The sequence below is a fragment of the Poecilia formosa genome, unplaced genomic scaffold (assembly GCF_000485575.1).
Source record: "Poecilia formosa unplaced genomic scaffold, Poecilia_formosa-5.1.2 Scaffold11, whole genome shotgun sequence".
In the NCBI taxonomy this organism is placed as follows: domain Eukaryota; kingdom Metazoa; phylum Chordata; class Actinopteri; order Cyprinodontiformes; family Poeciliidae; genus Poecilia; species Poecilia formosa.
The window spans coordinates 4691687-4713702 of NW_006799950.1; the positions used below are offsets into that span (position 1 = coordinate 4691687).

At 38.6% G+C, this 22016-nt stretch overlaps 1 protein-coding gene across 4 annotated transcripts in view; it reads left to right on the top strand.

Moving 5' to 3' along the window:
• rptor (regulatory associated protein of MTOR, complex 1) overlaps positions 1–22016 on the top strand; it is a 127576-nt gene that overhangs the window by 20414 nt on the left and 85146 nt on the right. For all 4 annotated transcript variants that reach the window (XM_016667365.1, XM_007545000.2, XM_007545007.2 and 1 more), the window contains exons 3-5: positions 4327–4485; positions 6291–6437; positions 14870–15045. In XM_016667365.1, the coding sequence (XP_016522851.1) occupies positions 4327–4485; positions 6291–6437; positions 14870–15045 (482 nt within the window). The remainder of the gene's footprint in view (positions 1–4326; positions 4486–6290; positions 6438–14869; positions 15046–22016) is intronic.

Genomic DNA, 22016 nt, shown 5'->3' on the forward strand with positions numbered 1-22016 from the left:
ACATCAAAATCTTGCAACCAAGGCTGATTTAATTTTTTGTACCAATTTGTCTCAAGACAACAGCATTTAGCCAATAAAATGTGGTTACAGACTGAAATATTCATGAGGAAATATTTATAATCGGATTGAATCTGGGACTGAAAAACAATTCCAGACTGAACTATTTACTATAGATTTGTAATAACGACAAATATGATATTCAACTGAAATACCAGCAAGGAATTAAAATCGGAAAACACAATACGTGTTTGTGCACAAATCCATCTTTTCACCAAGAAAAGCTGTCAGTGCATTTATAGACAAACATCATGTCACTTCCTTTATGACAATGCTACATGTGTGGAAAAATTATTACGTCGAGTTTTTAGGCCAGTGACACCCTCAGCCATAGAAAGTTAAGACTAAGACCTATACTAAAAAATTACATTGTCTTTTGTCATAAATATAATCTAATACTAAAACTTCCTATGCAAATCACTTTAGTTGTACCATACACAAGGTGGAGAACCTCCCGAAACCTTGCCTAATCTTTGTGTCACACATTGATTTTCACAAGTACAACAAAACAAGGCAGAAACAGAAAACTCACACAATGACCTGGAAAGGTAGGGGCTGTACAGCATGTCAAGGACCAGAGATACAGTCATCACGACGTCGGTGATGACACGGTGAGAAACTATTCTGGGTAAAAGTCAACAGTGCACTGCTAAAGGTGACGGTGACAACTGGGCAGGACAAAAGTGGCTTCGTGTCTTTGTCACTCTGAGGGATCAGGTGCTGAATCAACTAAAACGGATCAGCTCATTGAATGTGTACATTTCATTTCACCATCAGTGGCAAAGGCATCGTTATTTATATATATTTTATTTTATTTTATTTTTTTTTTTGGGGGGGGGGAGTTGTGGTGTCAACAGTTCGTTTCTGAGTATTCTCCTTACAAACTGATTTTATTAAGAAAACGTCATATACTGTTTCAGTCAAACAAATTTAATGTCAGAAACTAACTTGAGTTAATAAACAACACAGCTTTCAGATGACAATTTCATTATCTTGGCCACAAAATAAGATATCCTTTGCAGAATCATTTTAGTTCTAACGTGTCAATTTCCATCTTTCCATCCAAATGAACTTGTTTTAGTGGCAAATGTGCATATATATATATATTTTTTTTTAATGAAAAGTGAAAGACTGTGTAAGAAGGCCGGCTGAAGCTGGTGAGAGTCATTATCCTCGTTGAAATGAGTCCTGTGCCGCTATGGGCTGAAGGCCACATGCGGAGGAAGAAGCCGTTGCTCCAAAAGCAACATAAAAAGCCAGATTACAGTCAGCAAATACACCCATGGAGTCACGGTCTGATGAAATTAAATCTGAAGTGCTTGCCCAGAATGACAGTTGTTACATTTGGATGAAAGTAGATGGGATATTAGATGGTATTATGAGGAAATAACATGATACAGAAATATTGGAGTGACATCTGAAGACATTGCAGCTTGAGCACAAATGGGTCATCCAAATGGACAATGACCCTAGTGCCTAATTCACACAGCAAGATTTTAAAATTGTTGGCCGATTTTCAAAGCATAAGAGACCCCGCACATGACAACAAACTAATCATAGATATAACAGGTTGGTTCTCTACTATTTGGTGTATAGCCACAAACATTCAAATCTTGCACAAAATCTCTTGAGATCAGGCAATAGATCAGAATAAACAATCATGGCCGACGAGGAAGAAACAATAGTTTGTGGACTAAAAGAGAAAAAAACAATATAAAAATTTCTCTGACATCCACCGAACTTCCAGGTGTGCCATCGTAGTTGTTTTTTCTTCTGTATGTCGGATTCTCCTCTGTGTTTTTTTTTCTTCACTTGTTTAATTTCTTTCATTTAGTTCATATTTACCTTTTTATTTCTTAGTGTTAATTGATACTGCCTTACCTTTTTCACATGTAATTCAGATACCCTGTCTCCATCACTCACTGTAACACCATTATGCCCTTCAGATGCCACTTGATACCACAGATATTAGTGTTGGGCCTGTTGGAATTCAGACGCTTTTATCCAATAATGCACAAATTAAATTATCCTGCCAGTTCCGCCATGATTCTTCTGTTTGTCGTCCTCTGGACACTGGAATCAGGAATATTGGCGTCTGCTCAGCTTGGCCGCTGTATTTTATGTGATGCGACAAACTGTGTGTGTTCTGATTCAGCAATTCACAAATAACAAGATATAGGTAGGATTACAATATCCAGAATCATTTAGTCACCAAATAGTTGATTATTTGAATAATTGAACACTGTTAAAATGTTCGACAATTCTTGTTTGGGAAAGTTTTGAAGAAGAAAATGTTCTACATATTTGAAATAAATCATTAGGTGCTTATTAGCCACATTGCACAGCTATTTATTTGTATTCAAGTAACTCGTTTAAAAAAGAATCCATCAGCTCCTGGTTTCTTTCCTGCTTGTACCAAAGTTTCCTCATTGTTTGATTTCATTTCATCGTCATTCCAAGAAGAACTGCATAGATCTGTGTGACGTGATGAGAACATTTTTAGAATGAAATAAACGTGTTTTCTCCAGCTATTTATTATAATTTTTAAAATCTTTATCTGTGTATACACTTATATACTTTATATATATACTTATATATACTTTATATATATACTTATATACTTTACATATATACTTATATACTTTACACTTTATACAAGTTAAATTGCAAATATTTACTGCATATTTACTGCAAATTTGAATAACTAGAGTCAGATAAACATGTATAAGGATATAGTACATGCTCACATCCCTGTTTTTATATAAAAGTGGCATTGCACATCGATGTAAACTTTTATCACCTTTTATGTTTTTCATTTTCTCAAATTAGGTTAAATTTTGGTCCAGTCCAAACACCAGCTAGTTTTTACTCTGAATATTTAGACGACCAAAAGGTTTAAGAAAGCTAAAAATGAAGAGGGGTTTTATTTTTTAGCCTAATGAGTCCAAGTATACATCCACATCTACAGAAGAATCAATATATTTCCACACAATCGGATAAACATTGTGAGGAACATTGCAGAACATTACACACAATGCAAAATATTATTTGCACAGTAGATGGGCAAATATTTATAAGTTGATGTTATGTGTTGGTAGAGTTTTACCCAAGCAACCTTAATGCTTTTTAAAAAGTTTTTCAAGAAAGTTATACTCCAAAGCTTTCCATATTGTCAGAATTCATAATCTATAGATGAGTTCTGCTTGTTTTTCATGTGAGCATTTTCCAGTAGAAAGTTTTTAGCGGTTTTATCTGAAAGAAACTTGCAACAGATCTTAACAATAGTAAACTAACAGATGAAAGGAAAATAAAAAATAAAAAAATCAAAGCCCTAGAAATGTTTTCTGCCTGAAATATATTCTAAATAAAAGTGAATCGAAGAGCAGAAAAAAAAAAAAAAACTGGTTTTATTTTTGTCATAATTACATATTTTTTTGGTGTGAGAGAAATTGATTTCATTAAACATTTACTGTTTTTTTTTAAAGATAATTGAAGAAAATCATTGCTACAATAGTAGAGCAAGACACATATTTGCAAGACACATATAATAACCTCTTTTGTCTTGTCCAGGTAAACGGAGGGGAGTTATTGTTCTGAGCAAAGTGATGGTTGTGTTAGATAGCTAAGTAAAACTGTTGGTCCACAAGGTCAGCTTGCTGTTTTTATGAGCTGTATTGGCTGGATGGTTGTTAGATGAGTCTACGTTAAAATGTCTGCTGTGATTCACATCCAGTCAACAGGAGGCAGGCTGTTCACTAAAAGCCACGTTAGTTACGCAACAAAAGGGCTTCGTTGAGCTTCACAATGATTCAGAGCAGTCAGAAGAGGAGCTTTTCTGTTGCATAACTAGCTGCTGACACCTCCGTGTCACTTTCAGCTTCGCACACTCCAGCCCTTGATTTAGTAAAAACCCAAAAAACACTCCCCTCGTCTCCGGCTGTAAAATCTCCTTGGATTAGTTACGCCGAATGCTGCTATGAACTTCACGCTTTGTGGCTCCAGAGCAGTGGAGTCGGAGATGAAATACGCAATAGGTGGTCGAGAAAACAAGCAGGCGACATACAGACGGTGACAAAGACACTTATTTGCCAGTATGTTCAGAAGCTTATTTGGCGATTTGAGGAGATGCAGCAATGTGCCACTTTGCTTCTTATATTTTTGGCATTTGATTTGTGTGTGATCTCATTTTAGGGCCTGATTAGATGGTAGCTGTATTAAGATTAAGGTAGACGTATGTCATCCTGATGTCTTTGTTGTTATGCTTTTCAGGCACGCTACAAACAGAGTCTGGACCCCACAGTGGACGAAGTGAAGAAACTTTGCACGTCACTGAGACGCAACGCCAAAGAGGAGAGAGTCCTCTTCCACTACAACGGCCATGGAGTTCCACGGCCCACCGTCAACGGGGAAATCTGGGTTTTTAACAAGGTAGAAAACACAAAAGAGTTCATAAGAATTCCTGGTTTTACCTTTAAAGTTTACACATATTGAGTCATTAAGTAAAAGTGTAATTTGTCAATAAGTATATGAAAGGGGAATAATCTGTTTTGTTTTTGTTTGTATGATTAGATAGAAAAAAGTAGAATTAAAGCAAAGTTTGCAGGACAAATACATTTTGTTTAAAACTTTTTGGATTAATTGAACATTTAACTGTATTCACAGTAGAATTCTCTAAAGTTAAACTATGATGGGCTCAAAAACAGGACTGATTAACAGTTCTGACTTTGCATCATTGTAGACAATACAATAATAAGACAGCCACCACAAGGAGGTAAAGTCACAAAAGATCATTAAAAAAAAAAGAAAGCAGACTTTTCAGAGTGTTGTGTCTAAACATATTATGTGAAAGTTGAGTGGAAGGAAGAGGTGTGGATAAAAAAGGGCACAATCAGCAGGGATAGCTGCTGAGAGGATTGTGAAGCACAAGTAGAGCCCATCCAGTATGAGGGAGATTCACAAGGTGTGGAGTCCAGATGAAGTCAGAGCTTCAAGATCCTCTGCACTCAGACGTATTTAGGACATGAGTTCAACCACTCCTGAACAGTGGACATCAGAAGTATCTAATCAGGACTAAGGACAAAAAGGACCAGTTACCATTTTCTTTAAAGGTAGAATTACATTTAGTTTTTCATTTGATAATCAAGGTCCCAGTATCTGGAGGAAGAGTGGAGAGACACAAGATCAATGTTGCTTGAAATCCAGTGGATTTTAAAGTCAGTGCTGACTCTGGAAGCATCTGCTGGTGTTCATCCAAATGTTTTATTGCATCCAAAATCAAGCTTCATGTAGATGCTGATTTCATCCTCTAGCAAGACCTCATACTTACTCACACTGCTAAAGGACCTGATAAAGACTGTAGCAAACATGTTATACCAGCTTGATTGGCCATCAAACTCCATGACCCGAACCCGTAGAGCCTGTGGAATATTTTCTAGGGGAAGACGAGATGCACCAGAGGCAACAATGCAGATGGGCCCTTAAAGAAGCTTGGGATTTCTTAACACCCAAGCAGAACCACAGATTGAGCCCCTGAAATAAATTAACTTCTTGCCAGAATTGAAGTTTATGGAGATGAATCTGTTTATTTTACATCTTTATCTTTTTCCTCTGAAGCGCTGCAGTGCTCCCAGTTGCACCTAAACATCAACTGGTCGTGTATAAAGTTAAACTGTGAAAACACAAAATCTTACCAAGTGCTTTTGGTCTAGTTTCTAGTGCAAATATCTTAGTACCCTTGAAATTGGACTAAACTAACCTATTAGTAGCTTTTCAGCAAGATATAGGAGCTTGTTTTAAGTAAATAATTACTAATTCCACTGGCAAGTGAAATAATCTGCCAGCAGGATTAGCACATTTCCATCAATATTGAAGAATTATTGATTTAATACAAGCTCATATATCTTGCTGAGAAGTTACTTGTAAGTTGTTTTATTTCTTATTTCAAGTGCATTGAGATATTTTGCACTAGAAACTACGTAGATCAAAAATACTTAGTAAGATTTTGTGTCTTTCCTGTGTACATTTCCAATATAATAAATGAACTTCCTCCGCTCTGCATGTTTGCATCACTTGCACGTTTTCAAACCTTTTTTCCCCACTTCTTTAATCAGCGGTTTCCATCAAGCAGATGCCTGGTGAATAATTGAACAATGTAGAAATCTATAAAAGTGACTTATCAGCAGCAACACGATGCACCAAATCTCACACCCCTCTCATCTCCCTCTGCTTTTCAGAATTACACACAATACATCCCGCTGTCCATCTACGACCTGCAGACGTGGATGGGGAGCCCGTCCATTTTCGTTTACGACTGCTCCAACGCGGGAATTATCGTCAAGTCGTTTAAGCAGTTCGCCCTGCAGAGAGAACAGGAGCTGGAGGTGAGGGAGCTTCAGCAGAACCATTCATGGTTTACGACATGTTGCTGCACAGGAGCAATGAAATACAAGCTGGGATTTAACAGGAGAGGACGACATTCTAAAATATGAGACGAGTCTTTCAAACACAGAGTTAGCGAGCAGTCAGATAGAACGAGATGAAGTGTTGGAGTTATTAGACAGAAATGGGCAGCGTTACTACTGAGCACACAGGACCTGTACAGAAGTTGAGGAAGTCAAACCAAAATGGTGTCGAGTTATGATTCTCAGCTGGATCTGAAGGACTTGGTTTGTTCCCTTTATCCATAAATACAAACTTTCCACACAGTGTGGGAATGTCTGGATTTTAATTTTAGTTTTCAAGATTTGAATAAATTTTTTTTATATTATCAGATGTTGCTTTCTTTCCCATAGACTAAATGCTATTTCAATCTTGTGTCTCATTTTTCTCTCCCTGTCTTTCTGTCCTTAATTTCTTTCTTCTTCCTTTCCTCTGTCCTATCTTCCTCTATCATGTCCTTTTCCCCCTTTCCTTCTATCTTTCCTCATGTCCGTTCTTCTTTTCTTCCTACGTGTCCTTCCTTTACCTCTCATGTCCTGTAATGCTTCTTTTCTTCCTTGTGAATTTCCTCTTCCCCTCATTACTTTTCCTTTTTCTTCTGTCCTACCGTTTATCCTTCTTTATATCCTTTCTTTATTTTCTTTCATTTTTTCTTCCTCCTTCCTGTCCTCCGTCTCTCTTCCTTGTGTATTTTATGCTTTCCTTCCTTTTTATTTGTCCTGCCTTCCTTCTTTACTTTTTGTCCTTCTTTCATTGTGTCCTTTTGTTTGTTCCTTTTCTCATGTCATTAATTCTCTTGATTCTTCCTTTTATTCCATCTTTCTTATTTATTTCCATCCTCTCTTCCTTCTAATTTCACTAATTTCATACTTCCTTTTGCTGTTTTTCTTCCTTGTTATTCCTCCTATCCTTTTGTCCTTCATTTTGTCCTACTTCTCTTCTATCTGTCCTTCCTCTCCTTCCTCCTGCCCTTTCATAAGTGTATCATCCTTCCTTTCTTCCTGGTGTGCTTCCTTCTTTCCTAGCGTCGTTTCTCCATTGTTATCCTGCTCTTGCTCCATCCATCCATCCAGAACGCCTGACTCCTGGGAAATTTCAGTCTCAAAGTATGAATTTTTTACATGACGAATATGTAGGAACTCTTCAAGCAATCCATCACTGCTTCAGTCTTTTCAACACTTCACCTTTTTTATTATGTTGTCTCATCTTTTCTCCTCTGGCTGAAACTAGCAATGTGAATGCCTGATGAGATGGCGCTGTCATTTATTTTAATTATTCATAAAGAAGTTTTTGCCAAACTGTAGATTAACGGGAAAAAAAAAAACGTCAGTGAGGAAATAGGAGGATGTACAGTGTGGAGCTGGAAGTTGGCAAAGAGGAGCCACGGTGAATGATGCACTCCCTTTTAAAAAGTAAAGGTGAAAGCAGCAGATAAACTGCTGAGTCGCTGCAGTGCCTGTGTTTGCCCTCAGATTAACCCGCTGTGTTCTGAGAGTTTCACGAGGTCATAGGAGGATTGTGGGTAAACATGCTTTAAAAACCTTTTCCTCCACTAAATTAGCACTTTGATTCCCTCAAAAGGTGTTTTCTTTTGAGGGAAAACACCTTTTCCCTCAAAACTGAGAGAACTCCTAAAAAAAACCAAAAAAACGCCTGCAGGAACAGAGTGAAGTTGTAACCCTGGGAGGGAGGACAAATGTCGACGTTCTTGCTTGATGTGTACATGCTTTTAATTTTTTCCTACATGTCCTCTTACATACAGAAATGAAGATTTTGATCATTCTTCTCTACACAACACCTGTAGATCAGTAGGTTTCAATCCCGGTCCTCTGAGCCTCTGCTCCAGTACACATGATTTAAATTACTATGTGACGTTCTCAGTATGTAAACAAGTCATCCAGAAGCTTGTTAATCACACATTGATCAGGTTGGGTGTGTGGCAGCAGGGAAACGTCAAAACACAACAGTACAAGCGTGAACAACAGTAGATCCTCTGGGTCACAAATGAAAGATTTTCTCTTTCACTGCCATCTTGATTTGTGTTCACACATCAGATTTTAGAGCTCAGCAAACCTTATTGTCAATCTGTTCCTTAATGTCTCTGCTTTTCACAATATGAGGACTTCATGTGTAATTACACCAATATGTACGCTTTTATTGTTCAGTTGTGATTTAGCTGGGTTTTACAAATGTTACTACTTGCATGTAAAATGAGTCTAAAAGGGAAATTAAATAGGCTTTGTACCTACTCAGAAAACACTGGGTGCCTTTTCTAATAGCCAGTAGGAAAATAAAACTCTGACTGCTATTGAAAGTTTATTTATGAGAGCGCTCCTCTTTTACACTGCGGTGCTGTTTTTGTCAAATTGATTCCATAAAGCCTGGGATGGAACAAGGCAGCAAATGTTTGATTGATCATTTTTATACTTCCATTTACCTTAAGGAGATTTCCTGCGTCGTTGCATAATAAGTTTTCAGTCCCAAAGCTTTCAGATTCAGCCGTTGGATTTATGCAGGAAGTAAGCTCAAGGAGTAATTTAGTTGGATGCATGGGAAGTTGCATAATATCCATACGCAATATCACTTTTCCTCTTTGGTACCTGCACTTTCCACTCTCTTTAACAGGAAGTATGTAATAGGGTGATGTAATGGAAGATTAGCATAAAGGTGGTGACTTCCAAATAGCTCCCAATCTTTCAGGAGAGGATCAACAGATCCCCTCCTCTTCTGAATACTTACTTTGGTACAGAAAATGAAATCCAGTGTACGCTGTCAGAAGTCACTAAGCTATGGAAGAATCAATCTGTGAGTAATTTATTTGCAAATTACTGCTAGTCTATGAAGGCCACAGCGTCACAAAGGTCAAAAGCCATAGCAGACAGGTCAGGGGTTAATTTGGGGAGAATTTTTAGAAGCACTGTTCATCTGTGAAAGAAAAAGAAAGTCATTATCTAAAAAAAAGCTTAAATTTATAAACCGATTCGCAGTTTGTCACAGGGGATTGGTCTGACATGCAGAGTGTAATGTCTAGTGGAAGATTAACACCACACATCAGTCTAAATACCTCTCCACAGTGAGTCGTGGTGGCGGCAGCATCATGCTACTGGCATGCTTTTCTTCAGCAGGAACAGGGAAGCTGGTCAGAGATGATAGGAACGCAGAAAAGACAAATGGAGAACAATTCTGGAAGAAAATATGTCATAGGAGCTGCAAAAAACCTGGAGTACAATTCCCCATTACTTTGATTGAAATTCTTCTTTTTTCCCCTGATCTATTGTACAGAAATGGACAAAAACAGATTGAACCTTGCAGCTCTTTTGTCCCAGTTTCTAAAAAGTTCAAGAAGTGCGTTGCTGTAAGGGGGGATTGTCCTCCTTAACATGCACAGATAGTCTCTGTGTTGCAGCACATTCGTTCTGCACATCACTGGTCCCAAGCAGAGTCATCCAACCACACAGCACCGAGAAACGGACCGCCTCTCAGCTCTCGCCCAGAACGACAAGCTTGACTTCACCAGGGACCGTTTTACTCGAAAACGCTGTGATGCAGATCAAGTGCTGGGTGAGATTAGGGAGGCATGACAGAGGGAGGGGTGTGTTTTATCACCTCCTCCCATTTCTGTATTATGGACCTCATGTGGACCATGCAGTTCATCTGTGTGTGTGTGTAAGAGATGTGTACTGAGTGCACAACCATAGGGCCACCTGCTTCCTTTTAAAAATCTCATCACTTCCTGTGAGCACTCAGTGAACATGCTTGTTGCATTAGCAGGGAGTAAAGTGTGTGTGATGTTGATAAGGAATCACTGCAGCTCTTACAGCTACTGCTCTCTGGGTGTACTCATGTTTGTGTGTGTGTTGTGGTTTTGCTGTTTCCAGTACGCTAACATTAAACCTTCTCCCCTTCCCTCATGTAATATTGCAATAAATAATGCATGCATAGCTCTTAAACTGTAGTTCTCAATTAGTGTTTCACATGGCAGCTCTCTTTTGCTGAGAACATCTGAAATCCTCTTCCTGTGAAGAATTAGTTTTGTAATTTAACGTTGCATTTATGGAATAAAAAAAAGAGGAGTCTTCAACAGTTATATCCTGCCGTATTGTCCCCAGTAAAAGCAAAAAAAAAAGAAGGCTGTCATTATGATTTTCATGGTAATTTCCCAGATTACAATATGCTAATGTGATAATTACAGTGGATGCTTGGCATTAATCAGCTTGTGCCGGCGGTGCTGTTGTGTTTACCGTCAGGATTATCATGGCTGGCAGCGACACGCTTTCTTTCACCAGATGATGTTCTTAGGCTAACGCACCGAGAGGCATTAGACGCACGCACTACTTTCTGATTTATTTCTCCGCAAGCAGGATCTCCTAATTAGCCAAAGGAGGAATTATGTCATAACAAGATTGGCGGAAATCCATCTGAGCGGCACCAATCGTACGCGCCCGCAAAGCGCTTCAAAGGGGAGAGAGAAATGTGTTTGATTCAACAGGAAGGAAGACAGTGGCACACCTTGCCACCGCTCTATTAGTTGAGACAATTTTTCTTTTTAATATCATTATTTATTCATGTGTGCAGAGCCACTGTTAGAGCTATGTGTTAAATACATAAAGTAATGAGATCTGGGCTTCACCCTCCTTTTTTGGCCCTCTATTACAGAGCCTATTAATGAGTTATTGGACTTGTAAAGAGCAGCATATACAACAATAAAGTGTTCCTATATAAATCTATGCAGCTCCATTACAAGGATATCTTTAAAGTTTAATAAGCTTTACTGGAAGCTGCAGTTGAACGAGCAAAATGAAATAGTTTCCTCTTACGTTTTTTGGTATCTGTGACAAAACCTCCGATTTTTTATGCTGTTGTTGTATTTCACCAAGAGTCTGTTGCTATTGGTTGTGCATCACAAGTCACACTGCATGCTCTCTCCAGAGCAAATCTCCAGTGGTTTCACAGCACGAGGTGAAAGTAGGAATTTTTTAAGCTATAATGCATCCAGCTTTGACTGTTTCACAGCAGCTCTGCTCCAAGGCACAGGTATAAACACCCTGTTTATACCTGTGCAGTAGTAGCACGTCTAGCTGAATGGGGCTGAAGCTTACTTCAGTACCACTCTTCATAGGTGGTTTGCATGCATCCCCTGATCTAATGAGCCGGTTTTAACCTGTTCATACGGCTCAGGAGCAACGCTGAAAACTGAGGGCTGAAACAGCCTTCAGCCACTTTGACATTATGGATGTTTTTGGTCAGAAGGACACAGATTTTTGTAGGTTTGACTGATTTGCAAGTGAAGATGTTCAAAGTGAAACATCTTCATAGATTGGATGGGTGTGTGGCAGTGTGGAAGGAAAATTGTGACGTTACATTTAAATGCAGGTATTAGTCGATGCACTGTGGAGTCATTTATAATCCTGTATATAAATAAATAAGCAGACTAGAGTGTGGATGGTGTCTTCAGTCTTTTTAGTTGGAATGTAGTTCATTTTGTGTGGATGCTATAATTTCAGCATCAACTCTGATATTCAAGCTTCTTTCATTTTAATGACTGTTAACTTGGAGATGATGGACACACTTTAGTCATTTATTGACAAGACCGCGATTGATTAAACCATTCTGTTTTCCATTATTAAAACATATATATATATATCTATAAATATAACCTTGCTGTCACATACACTTTTAAGATTTATTAGTGGATAAATAGACCCTGTTTTTTTTTCTTACATAAATTGACAAAAACACTTTACACTGTCACTTTTTCCAATTGATTAACCAAGCTCTTCCTCCTTGGCTCCCTGATTTCCCTAAAGTGTTTGCAGACACAGAGGAGTTTTAGCACTTTGCATCTCTGTTTCAAATTTGTTGTAATTCTCTTAAGTCTCTCTTTATCAACCGATTTTCTAATCTGAGATGTTATATTACACATGAGAGCAGCCTAATGCATTTGGGGATGAAGACCCAGACGACTGAAATTTAAACCAGGTTTCAAAATAGAGGGGGTTTTTGTGATTTTTTTTATTTATTTTTAATTTGTATTTTAGAAACTGATCTGCTGAGAATTTTAAACACAACAATTTCAAAAGTTTACATTGAAAATATCCTATGAGTGGCAGTAGAGTGGTTGAAATCAGAGATTAGAGGAGAAGAACAGGCTGCTTGAGATATACAGAATACAATCTCTAAACTCACAACATATGACATTTTTATTGGTTCTTAATAGTGAGGATTCTAATAATGATGTAGTTAATTTTAATTAATTGCATTATTAATTGTTTTTCACTTAATCAACCATCATTTGTGTTTAATTGTCCAATGCCTCTAATTGTAGTCATAAGTTGTTTTATTTTTCTGTCAAAATTGCCTTTTTATCCCCCAGCAGTTAATTATATTTTTGGTAGGAAGAATAGCATCTCTAATGGTTGATTTCTCACCAGAATAAAGACTCACAATGAAAAAAAAAAAAAAAAAAAAAAGCATGCCATCACAGTCAGGATGATAAGAGAAGGTTTGGCTTTCCGCCTCTGTTTAAGTTCCAGCGCTCATTAAAGTCTAGTCAGCTCTACAAACAAACTATGTAGAAGTCCCATCATCAAACTTACCAGGAGTCCTTCAGTAAAATCAGCCTATAAATAGTCAGGAGCTCCAGATACAATTAAAGTTTTACATTATGGGCACGCCTCCTCCAAATCTCACATTTGGAAGTATTGACTTCCCCGACCCGGGATGCAGAAATAGCTCCGTAAGTTGGCTCCCAGAATAAACAGGACGATTGTTTTCCATTCACAGACCGCCTGTAGAGGGGCAGACAAAACTTCACCCGTTTCCCTAAACACTTTTTTTTTTCTCTCTCACAGGAATCTGTTGCCAAGTTTTTTGCCTGGTGGAAAACGGTGCTATATAATTTATGCAACAGGATATTCAGCTCGCCTTTTGTGCAGCAATGGGGAAAAAAAAAAGGAAACAACTTTTATTGCTTAACAAATACTCCTAAGACAGCAAATGTTTTTGGCTTTAATGAGATGCTTTTCCTTTTGCCATCCTCTTGTTTTTCAGTCTAAATGCATCATCACTGTAACACAGCTTAGAAACATTAAAAGCAACTCTTCAGTCTGCAGGGACTGTGTTGAATAATCAATGCTGCAAGTCTTTGTTTGAATGGGTTTTGCTTATTGATACATTTCTGCTCCGATGATCATCCGGTCATGAGAACTGTTGTTCTCATGATTTTATCAGCAGCAAGTTGATGGCGAGTCTCACGAGAGCAAACAGCTTGCAAGAAAGACACCAGAGCAGACTAATGTAGGTGGTGACTAGGTGCTAAAGGCATCACCTGTTGCACATTTGTGCTCATCACTCCACATAAACTGTCTTGTTTGCTTCAGAGATTAGATTTTTCTTTTCCTCTAAGTTTCAGTAATTCAGCTCTCACTTTGTATCTTTTATATGTTTTTCCAGCTAATTGTGTCTGCAAAACACAACTTATCATGAGTTTACAGATTGATACACCCAGGCTTTCTGGGCAGTCTGATAACTTACGGAAAGGTCTGTATTTTCCAGGCGTCATGGATAAGTGTGGAAAGAAGAAAACATATTGCAGAAATGTTTTAATTTTCACACTTCAGAATTCCCTTTGATGTTGTTTAAAAGTTGTATCCAGGGGGTTACTTACATTTTTATCTCTATATTTTCTACTATTGTTGTGATAATGATAAAAGTGATGATAAGAACTACTTATTTCTTCTTCTAGCTAACTGTATGAGTACTGTTAACCACATATGTGTATTTATAACCTGGAGGGCAGGTCTGTCTGTCAGTCCTCTCACAACAAAGCATGAAAGGACAGTGGCTGATTTTCAGATCTTTCTGGAAGTAGATACGGTGGATAACATTGTTTCTTCATGTAATCACAGGGCCGATTTATCGGTGTACCTTTGTGTGGACTATATCTGCACTCATTCATTTTTTGTTTTCGGCCTAAAATGTGTTTTGTCATTTTCAGTCAGTGATTTTACACTAATGCGTTACGTCTGCCTCACCCCCCGCCATTCCATCACAACCAGCATCAGAGAATCAAAGTGTAATATTGAAAGCAATGCTCACTCTGACAGATGAGAGCAAGATTCATTTTAAATAAATCGGTGTCGGTTTAGCAGCTTCTTTCCCTCTCTGTTGTTTATTTCCTGAGAGAGCTGGTCAGGTGGTGGAGGAGCTTCAATAAAACGCTGCTTTGGAGCTCAAAACCAGACTCCCCGTCGAGATCGATTACCTGATGTATTTGCAAATGTGGAACCTGCTCTGGATGGATATACACAAACGCCCACCTGCTAGTCAAAAATAAATCTCCAAACAGCTTTTGACCTGTTGTATGTCTGTTCAGGTTGCGGCCATCAATCCCAGCCACCCACTCGCACAGATGCCGCTTCCGCCCTCCATGAAGAACTGCATCCAACTGGCTGCGTGCGAGGCAAACGAGCTGCTGCCCATGAACCCGGACCTCCCTGCTGACCTGTTCACCTCCTGCCTCACCACACCCATCAAAATCGCACTTCGATGGTAATGACTCACACTTTTCTGTCTCTTCTGTCAGGCAGATCTTTCCCTCAGAATGATGAGTTTTGTTTAAAAGGGGTTTCTTTAACGATCCTCTGGTCACTCTTTATTTTAATTCTTCCGTATCATTTTTATTTACTTCATCTGTTAACGAGACGCGTTGTGTTCCCGAGAATTGTGCAAAACGGCAAACTTTTTTCTTTCCACTTTGACCGTGCCGGGGACGTTTTATTTATTCAGTTTTATTTTTATGTTTGCCAATCACTGCCTCGGCTCGCTGTCATGCATGCTGTGCACAGAGCAGCTATTCCTCCGAGCTGCTGCTGCTGCTCAGTATTCAGCTGATGAGGAATATTCAGCTGTGATGAAAAATGTAGACCGACACCATCTGCAGTGATGCAGGGGTGATCATTCCCACAGAGAAAGCTTCAACAAAAAAAAACAAAAAAAAGAAAATGGAATAGGTGGAAGATATTCAGGCTTGGCTGATACAGTGGCCTGATGTAAATGCACTACGATGCATCATTCAAAAGACTGTAATGATGGAAGTTTGAGCTGAAGCTCCGGAGAGCACAGGTTGCGTCACACACACATCAGCTGTGAATGTGTGGTTTACATCAGCTAATAGCAGCATGCAAACCCAGGCTTTGAATACAGTAGTAAAGGATAAATTATTTATGTTTAAAATCATTCTTTTTTTTTTTTTTTCTTGATGTTGGCTCACAGTTGTCATACAAACCTAACAGCTTGCTGTACAAATGTTCCGTAGAAGCATCTATGTCATGTTTTCACAGGCAATTATATGGCGTCATCTCATTTTGCTGCATTTATGAGCACATTTTAACAGCATTGTAATATCTGCCAGACGCAGCGAGTTACTTTCATGGATTTTGAAAGTCTTTCATCAGCTGATGCCAGCCTGGGTAAATTCATTGCAATAGTCTGGTGTTTTTTGCCCCTTTCTTTCTATCAATCCGAGTACAGGGTTCCTATGCAGCGTGGAAAAGCTTGGTGTTTTAGCATTAGCAGGTCTCCCCCATAACATGCTGTCTGATGTGTTGCACACATCAGCTGAGGTTAACTTCATCTCCGTCAAAAACTGAAAAACACCCGATCAAAGCACATCCAGCCAAAACTGATAAAGAGAAGACGATGTGAAGAGGTGCACAGCCACGCTCAAACAAATAATTGTTCTGATTAATATTAACATTTGACTTTTCGTTGTCTCCTGACGGAGCGTCGTGTCTTATGTGACTTGAGCGATGAGAATAGGAGTAAGCTGAAGCGTTCCCCTCCCCCAGGTGCCTGGGCTCAGTCATTACTCACTGGGTTTAAGAGATTTCCACTCTCATGAAAACTGTAAAAAGCAGGTGATCGGCTCATCATTAATGCACCTCACTGCCTGCCCAGATACAGTCTCTATCTGCTGCATTCAAAGCCCCTTTGGTGCCATAAATCAGTACTTCCCCGGACCTTTTTTTTTTTTTTTTTGCATTTTAATGACTGATTTCACTTTGTCGACACTGAAAGTCGCAGGGACTATTTAACAAATTTTCGCTTTAAATTTCAAACTTTTTGAAAAGCATGTAAGTGGGAATGACATGTTGCCTTCAGGGGGTGTCATACAGCTAGACAAATATTTCTGCTCTGCCACAAATGTTCAAGAGTTTTGTTCATCTTCCTCTGCTCTAAATCCACCTCCTGCCATGACCTTCAGCATAATGAGGTCTCACTTCTGTGCCATTAATATTGATCAGTTGCCAGCGTTCACTTTCATGAAACTGGTCGCTGAGAGGCTGTTGGGTGTTACTGGCTGAATTAATCCTTAAAAAAGATTAATATTACGGTGCTCGTGGCAAATCTGGGCCTGAGCCCGTCTATCAAAGACCCTGTCGAGGTCAGGTTTGTGTTTCTTTTCAAGCCTCTGGTTTGGCATCAGGGAACACTTTCAGTTGACTTCAAACTGAAGTGTTAATAGTGATGTATATATTCAATGTATGTGAAACGTCCTCCTTAAGCTTAGTTTAGTCTATAAGTATAAAATAAGTTAATTTACTTTAAATTAGTCTTATAAGTCTTCGAAACTTCTAAATATGTATTTACTGATGATTGATGTACTCAGATTTATTCTAGATTTCTTTTTATATACAAGAAATGAGAGCTGCTACAATTATTTTAGTCATAATAATCTCTTGACATTAACAATTTTTTAAGACTGTTGTATTGAAAAAATATGGTTAATGAAAAGTGAGCGATGGGGATGTTAATGAGCCACAAATTTACTTCAGATTTGCAACTTATTAGCCAAAAAACTAAAACAAAAGTGTATGAACAGCCAATAAAGCCCGGTATGTTAATCAGCTATGAGGCTCCCCTTCACCCGAAATGGCTCAGATTTACTATGTAAACAAGATGAAATCAAACACAAAGCTTACCAGTTTGAAACCCTAGAAACGGTTATTTAAAGCATTGGATGGTTTCTTCATGATTTCAGCCAGTGTATTTTTACTATCACTATTTTCTCAGGAACTGCTGTTTTTGTTGTTGTTGTTGTTGTTTTTTCCTCCATTTCTCCTCTACTGACTTATTCTGAGAATTTTATGATTTTTCTGTTGGTGCACTCATTTTCGTTTTCTGGCTGATCGCTGAACTTTAAAAAAATTGACCTATCGATTCCGATTTTGGCCGATACTGATATTATTGTCTGAAACGGTGCTAAATATAGCAAGAAAGTTGCTGAATTGCCCACCGTGTGAACGTGTAGACATGACCTGATGGCTGGGTCTATCAGTCATCCTTCTCTCATAGCAGATCAATAGAGCACAGTGGCCGATTTCTAGACCTTTGCAGAGGTAGATAAGATCGGCTTCACATTTAAGTATCAACCGGTCACAGATTTCCTAAAATTAAGGAAATCTGGGCCGATTTATCAGTTCACCCCTAGAATTTCCTTTTTCCTGAACTTTTTAACAAGACACTGAGCCAGTTTATGAGTGATTTTCAGTGTTTTTAAAGTCTGGATCTGTCTAAAGTATTTACTTCATCCTCACTGAAATATTTAGGTGATGATAAACTGGAGATTTGGATACGCTGTGAGATTTCCTAGGAATCAGCAGCAACAAGCATGAAAAGCAGACAGACATGACACAGAGTTAAGATAAAGTGTTTTAGTTTCTTATTGGCTTTTGAATGCAATCATTCTTTGTGTAGAATAATAATTTATTTAAATGTTTAGAGAAATGGTGTGCCTGTTTTTGTCTCGGTTTAATTTAATTTCATTGTAGATGTGTAGATTTTGTTCAAAACAAGATGAATGTAATTTAAACCAGACAAACTATTAAACAATACATACAATTAAACCATAATTGAAAATATTTGTAAGTAGTGTGGAAATGTTTCTAGTAGAGTCTTATGAAATGTATTTTTTTAAATACATAGTTAATTCTACTTAAAGCTATATGTTCAAATCATTGCTCTCGTTGGCTCTCACTTGCTAAAATGTGTTGTATAACACAGAAGTAAAATGTAATAAAGCTGCATTTTTAATGATTAAAAAAAATATTCAAACAATTTGTGGTTAAATTAATGGGGACAAGGAGGGAAATGCGTCATTAGGAGGCAGCCCTTGAAGGAACACAAAATACATCATTCTCCTTGCAGCCAGAATGTTTGTTCTCAGTGAAATTATGGATGCATTTTTTATCATAAGTAATTTTCATAAAGTCTCGTGCTGCATTTCACATGAATTATTTGTAGTAATCAGCCTTCCCATGCTAAAACTGTAATCATTTAGAAAATACACATTTCTGGGGGATTGTAAATACATTTATTCTGCAGTATAAACAATATTATTTTGTGTTCCTAATCGAGATAAATATCCACAGTTAAGATGTTAAAGCAAAGAAAAAAAAGATTTCTTTGACACAAGATTGAGATTTTCTTCCTCTCCTTCACTTGCACCTTTTGTGCACAAAGTAATGCAGACACGATGCATTTCCAGCCTTTAATTGTTGCCCCCTGTATGCTTCACAACACTTTTTTCCCTTGCCATTAATTTTATAATATTGTCTAAAACGTGAGATGAGAGGATTGAGAAGTGCGGAGAAAACAAGCAAGGAAGGGATGGGCTGCGGAAGTTTAGCGAGGTTAGAGTGGGAGGATGGAGGAACGCACTGATGTGCTGGCTTACCTTCACTTTAAAACTTTAATGAGATGCATTGAGGGATAGATGATGGGGGGTTTGCACAGAGAGGAGAGGTTGGGGAGAGAGCCAGGCAGGGAGGGTGCATGTGTACCTTTCATTGCTCAGCTGAGCAGAAAATCATTACTGATGGAGCGGCATCTTCAAGGGATTTCCCCGCCGCTGCAGCGAGTGGGGAGGAACGTGGGGAAAGATGTGTGCGTCTGAAAATAGAGATGGGGGAGCAAGGGTGCACAGGGGAGAAGGGAGAAAGAAGTACTGATGGGGGGGAATAAAAAAATCGGGGTGCAGATCAGCCATTCAGAGGAGGTTCTCAGGGGGCTGTCATCTTGAGGGTCCTGCTGGTCCGTCAACCAGTTTGGTTCAAAGTGAAATATCACCACCTCTGTCACACTGATTGCTTGGAAATGTCAGGTTCCTGATTCCACTTGACTTTCAGTGATCCCCACCTTATGTTTTCATCAGTCACCATCAGCTTTCAGAAACCTCTGGATTTTTTTTAAACTAAACAATCAATCATTGTGGGATAAACAAATGCTGTAAGATTTTACAACTCAACACTTTAATATGGGACTCCTTTCTTAAAAAGTCAGTCATGCGTTTACCGAACACACATGAGTGACTTTTAGTTAAATTCAAAAACCCAGGAAGGTGCCGTATTATTTCAAGTTGTGACTCACACTTTTAGACAAACCATCTCTTCACTGTGCTGCACACCATCATATCGACACCTAACCATGGACTGTAAATAATAGATGGACCAAGACAATGTCTCATCAACTGTCCACTAATTTAGTCCATCTTTTTCACTGCTAGAAATTATTTATAAGACATAAATCTGACATAGAACCTCTGTCTATCTGGCAATCACTTGTTACAATGAACAAATGCAAAATGATGTCATGTTTTATCTCATGATCCTAATACTGTGCATTATTTGGAAACCATGTAATTGCAATTTGATTGAATAATTTGGTTCCACTTTAGTTGTGTTCATTTAAAAGTTACCAGGGCAGGGAATCACTTCAATTTATGAGGCTTCAGTCAATCAATCGCACCTTTGACTTCTTCCAACCACTTATGCCTGTGTAGGTCATAAAGAGACTGGTGACTATCTCCAGCGTTTATTGGAAGGGGGTACACTCTGGAGGGAGAGACAGCCATGCATGTACAGGGAGAATATGTAAGCTTCATTCAGAAATATTGAATTTATTTAGTAACTCTTTTAGGTGTGGAGTGGATCCAGAAAATAACAAACGCACTAAGGCTTAAAGTCTTATATTAATTTATAGTGGAGCTGGAAATATATCCCCTGATCTTCAGAGCGCCCTAATCACCATTCAAGTGAGAATCCAGAATACCCACAAGTCATAATAAATGGCATTTCAATTTTCACAGCAGACTTCAAATGCACTGCACTTCAGTTACCGATGAAAACGTCAAAAACACTTCACCTAAACTAGCGAGGGGCCGGGTCTTGTGGATATAAGTCGCTGACACGTTATGACTTTGTCGAGTTAATTTGCCTGAAGATGAAACACTTGCAGATTATTTTGTCAGCAGGTTTGTTGCATTGCTGGGTGGATTAACGAGGACAAACCGTTGATGCTAATAAACCCATAGATTCTGTTGCAGCAAACCAAAAGACTAAAATGTAGAATAACAAGCCACTTAACATTACACTAATTTAATCGCCACTAAATTACTATAAGTCTTAACCACTGACCCACTTTGTCCTGAAACGCTGCATCTCACAGTTCAATGAGTTGCTCAAAGAAGCCTTTTTAAAATGCCATATCTGACAACATTTCCCAATCTGACCCTCCGCCACCTTTTAGATGAGTACGGCAGCTTCAGGTTGTTGAGAGACAGCAGACAGCTTTGCCTTTATTTGGTGCATTATGAAGCCAAAGTGCTTCCACACACAGCCGCTCAGATTCTTTGTTCTCACAATTATCAGACTCCACACAAAAGCCACTTGTCCTCCATCTTGCATTAATGAACAAGAACAGCAATTGCCTCCCTCACAGGCATTTGGCCACCATCATTACCATTACAGTGTTTTATTCTCCTATTGCTCTCAGCCTCTATTTTCAAATTGGATTACAATAAACAGGCGTCTCTGCCTTCAGCACTAATGACGATTTCTTTTACTCTAAGCTCCTTATTGTGTCAGTTAATGTGAATGTGTGTTGGTGTCAGCACCTGTTAGGCATCAGCAGGGTGATTAGACAAAGAAGAAAAAAGCACAACTAGAGATTCTGAGATGGTTATGAAGAACTTCATAATGATCTGCTGTCAGAAAAAAAATTAACCAGTTAGAAAAGATTCCAGCTGCCAAATGAACCCCTTGCTTTCGTCGTTGTAGCTCTAATACGAATAGTTCTCCAAATGCTAGTCCCGCCTCTGGGATGCTGCTTTTCCTGGCATGTATGTATGTGTGTGTGTGTGTGGAAAAAACATGCATCGTATTGTTGGGGGTGTCTGACACGAGTTTTTCCTTTGCTAGCTGCTGTACATTTTGGATAGATAACGGAGGTTTTAAGGAAGATCTCATTAGCAAACATTGTTTGAAGCCAGAAAACCAGGGACCCAGACGCGATTTAACAGGAAGTGAGGCAGCAGCTTGGGTATATCCAAACATTACAATACAACCTCATTATGTTCATTGAGAACAATTGCTGCTCTTCCTTCTAATTCCAGGGACTGTGGGAGAAACGGGGGAAATTAAGCTTTCACAAGAGTGCGCGCGCACACGCACACACGCACACAC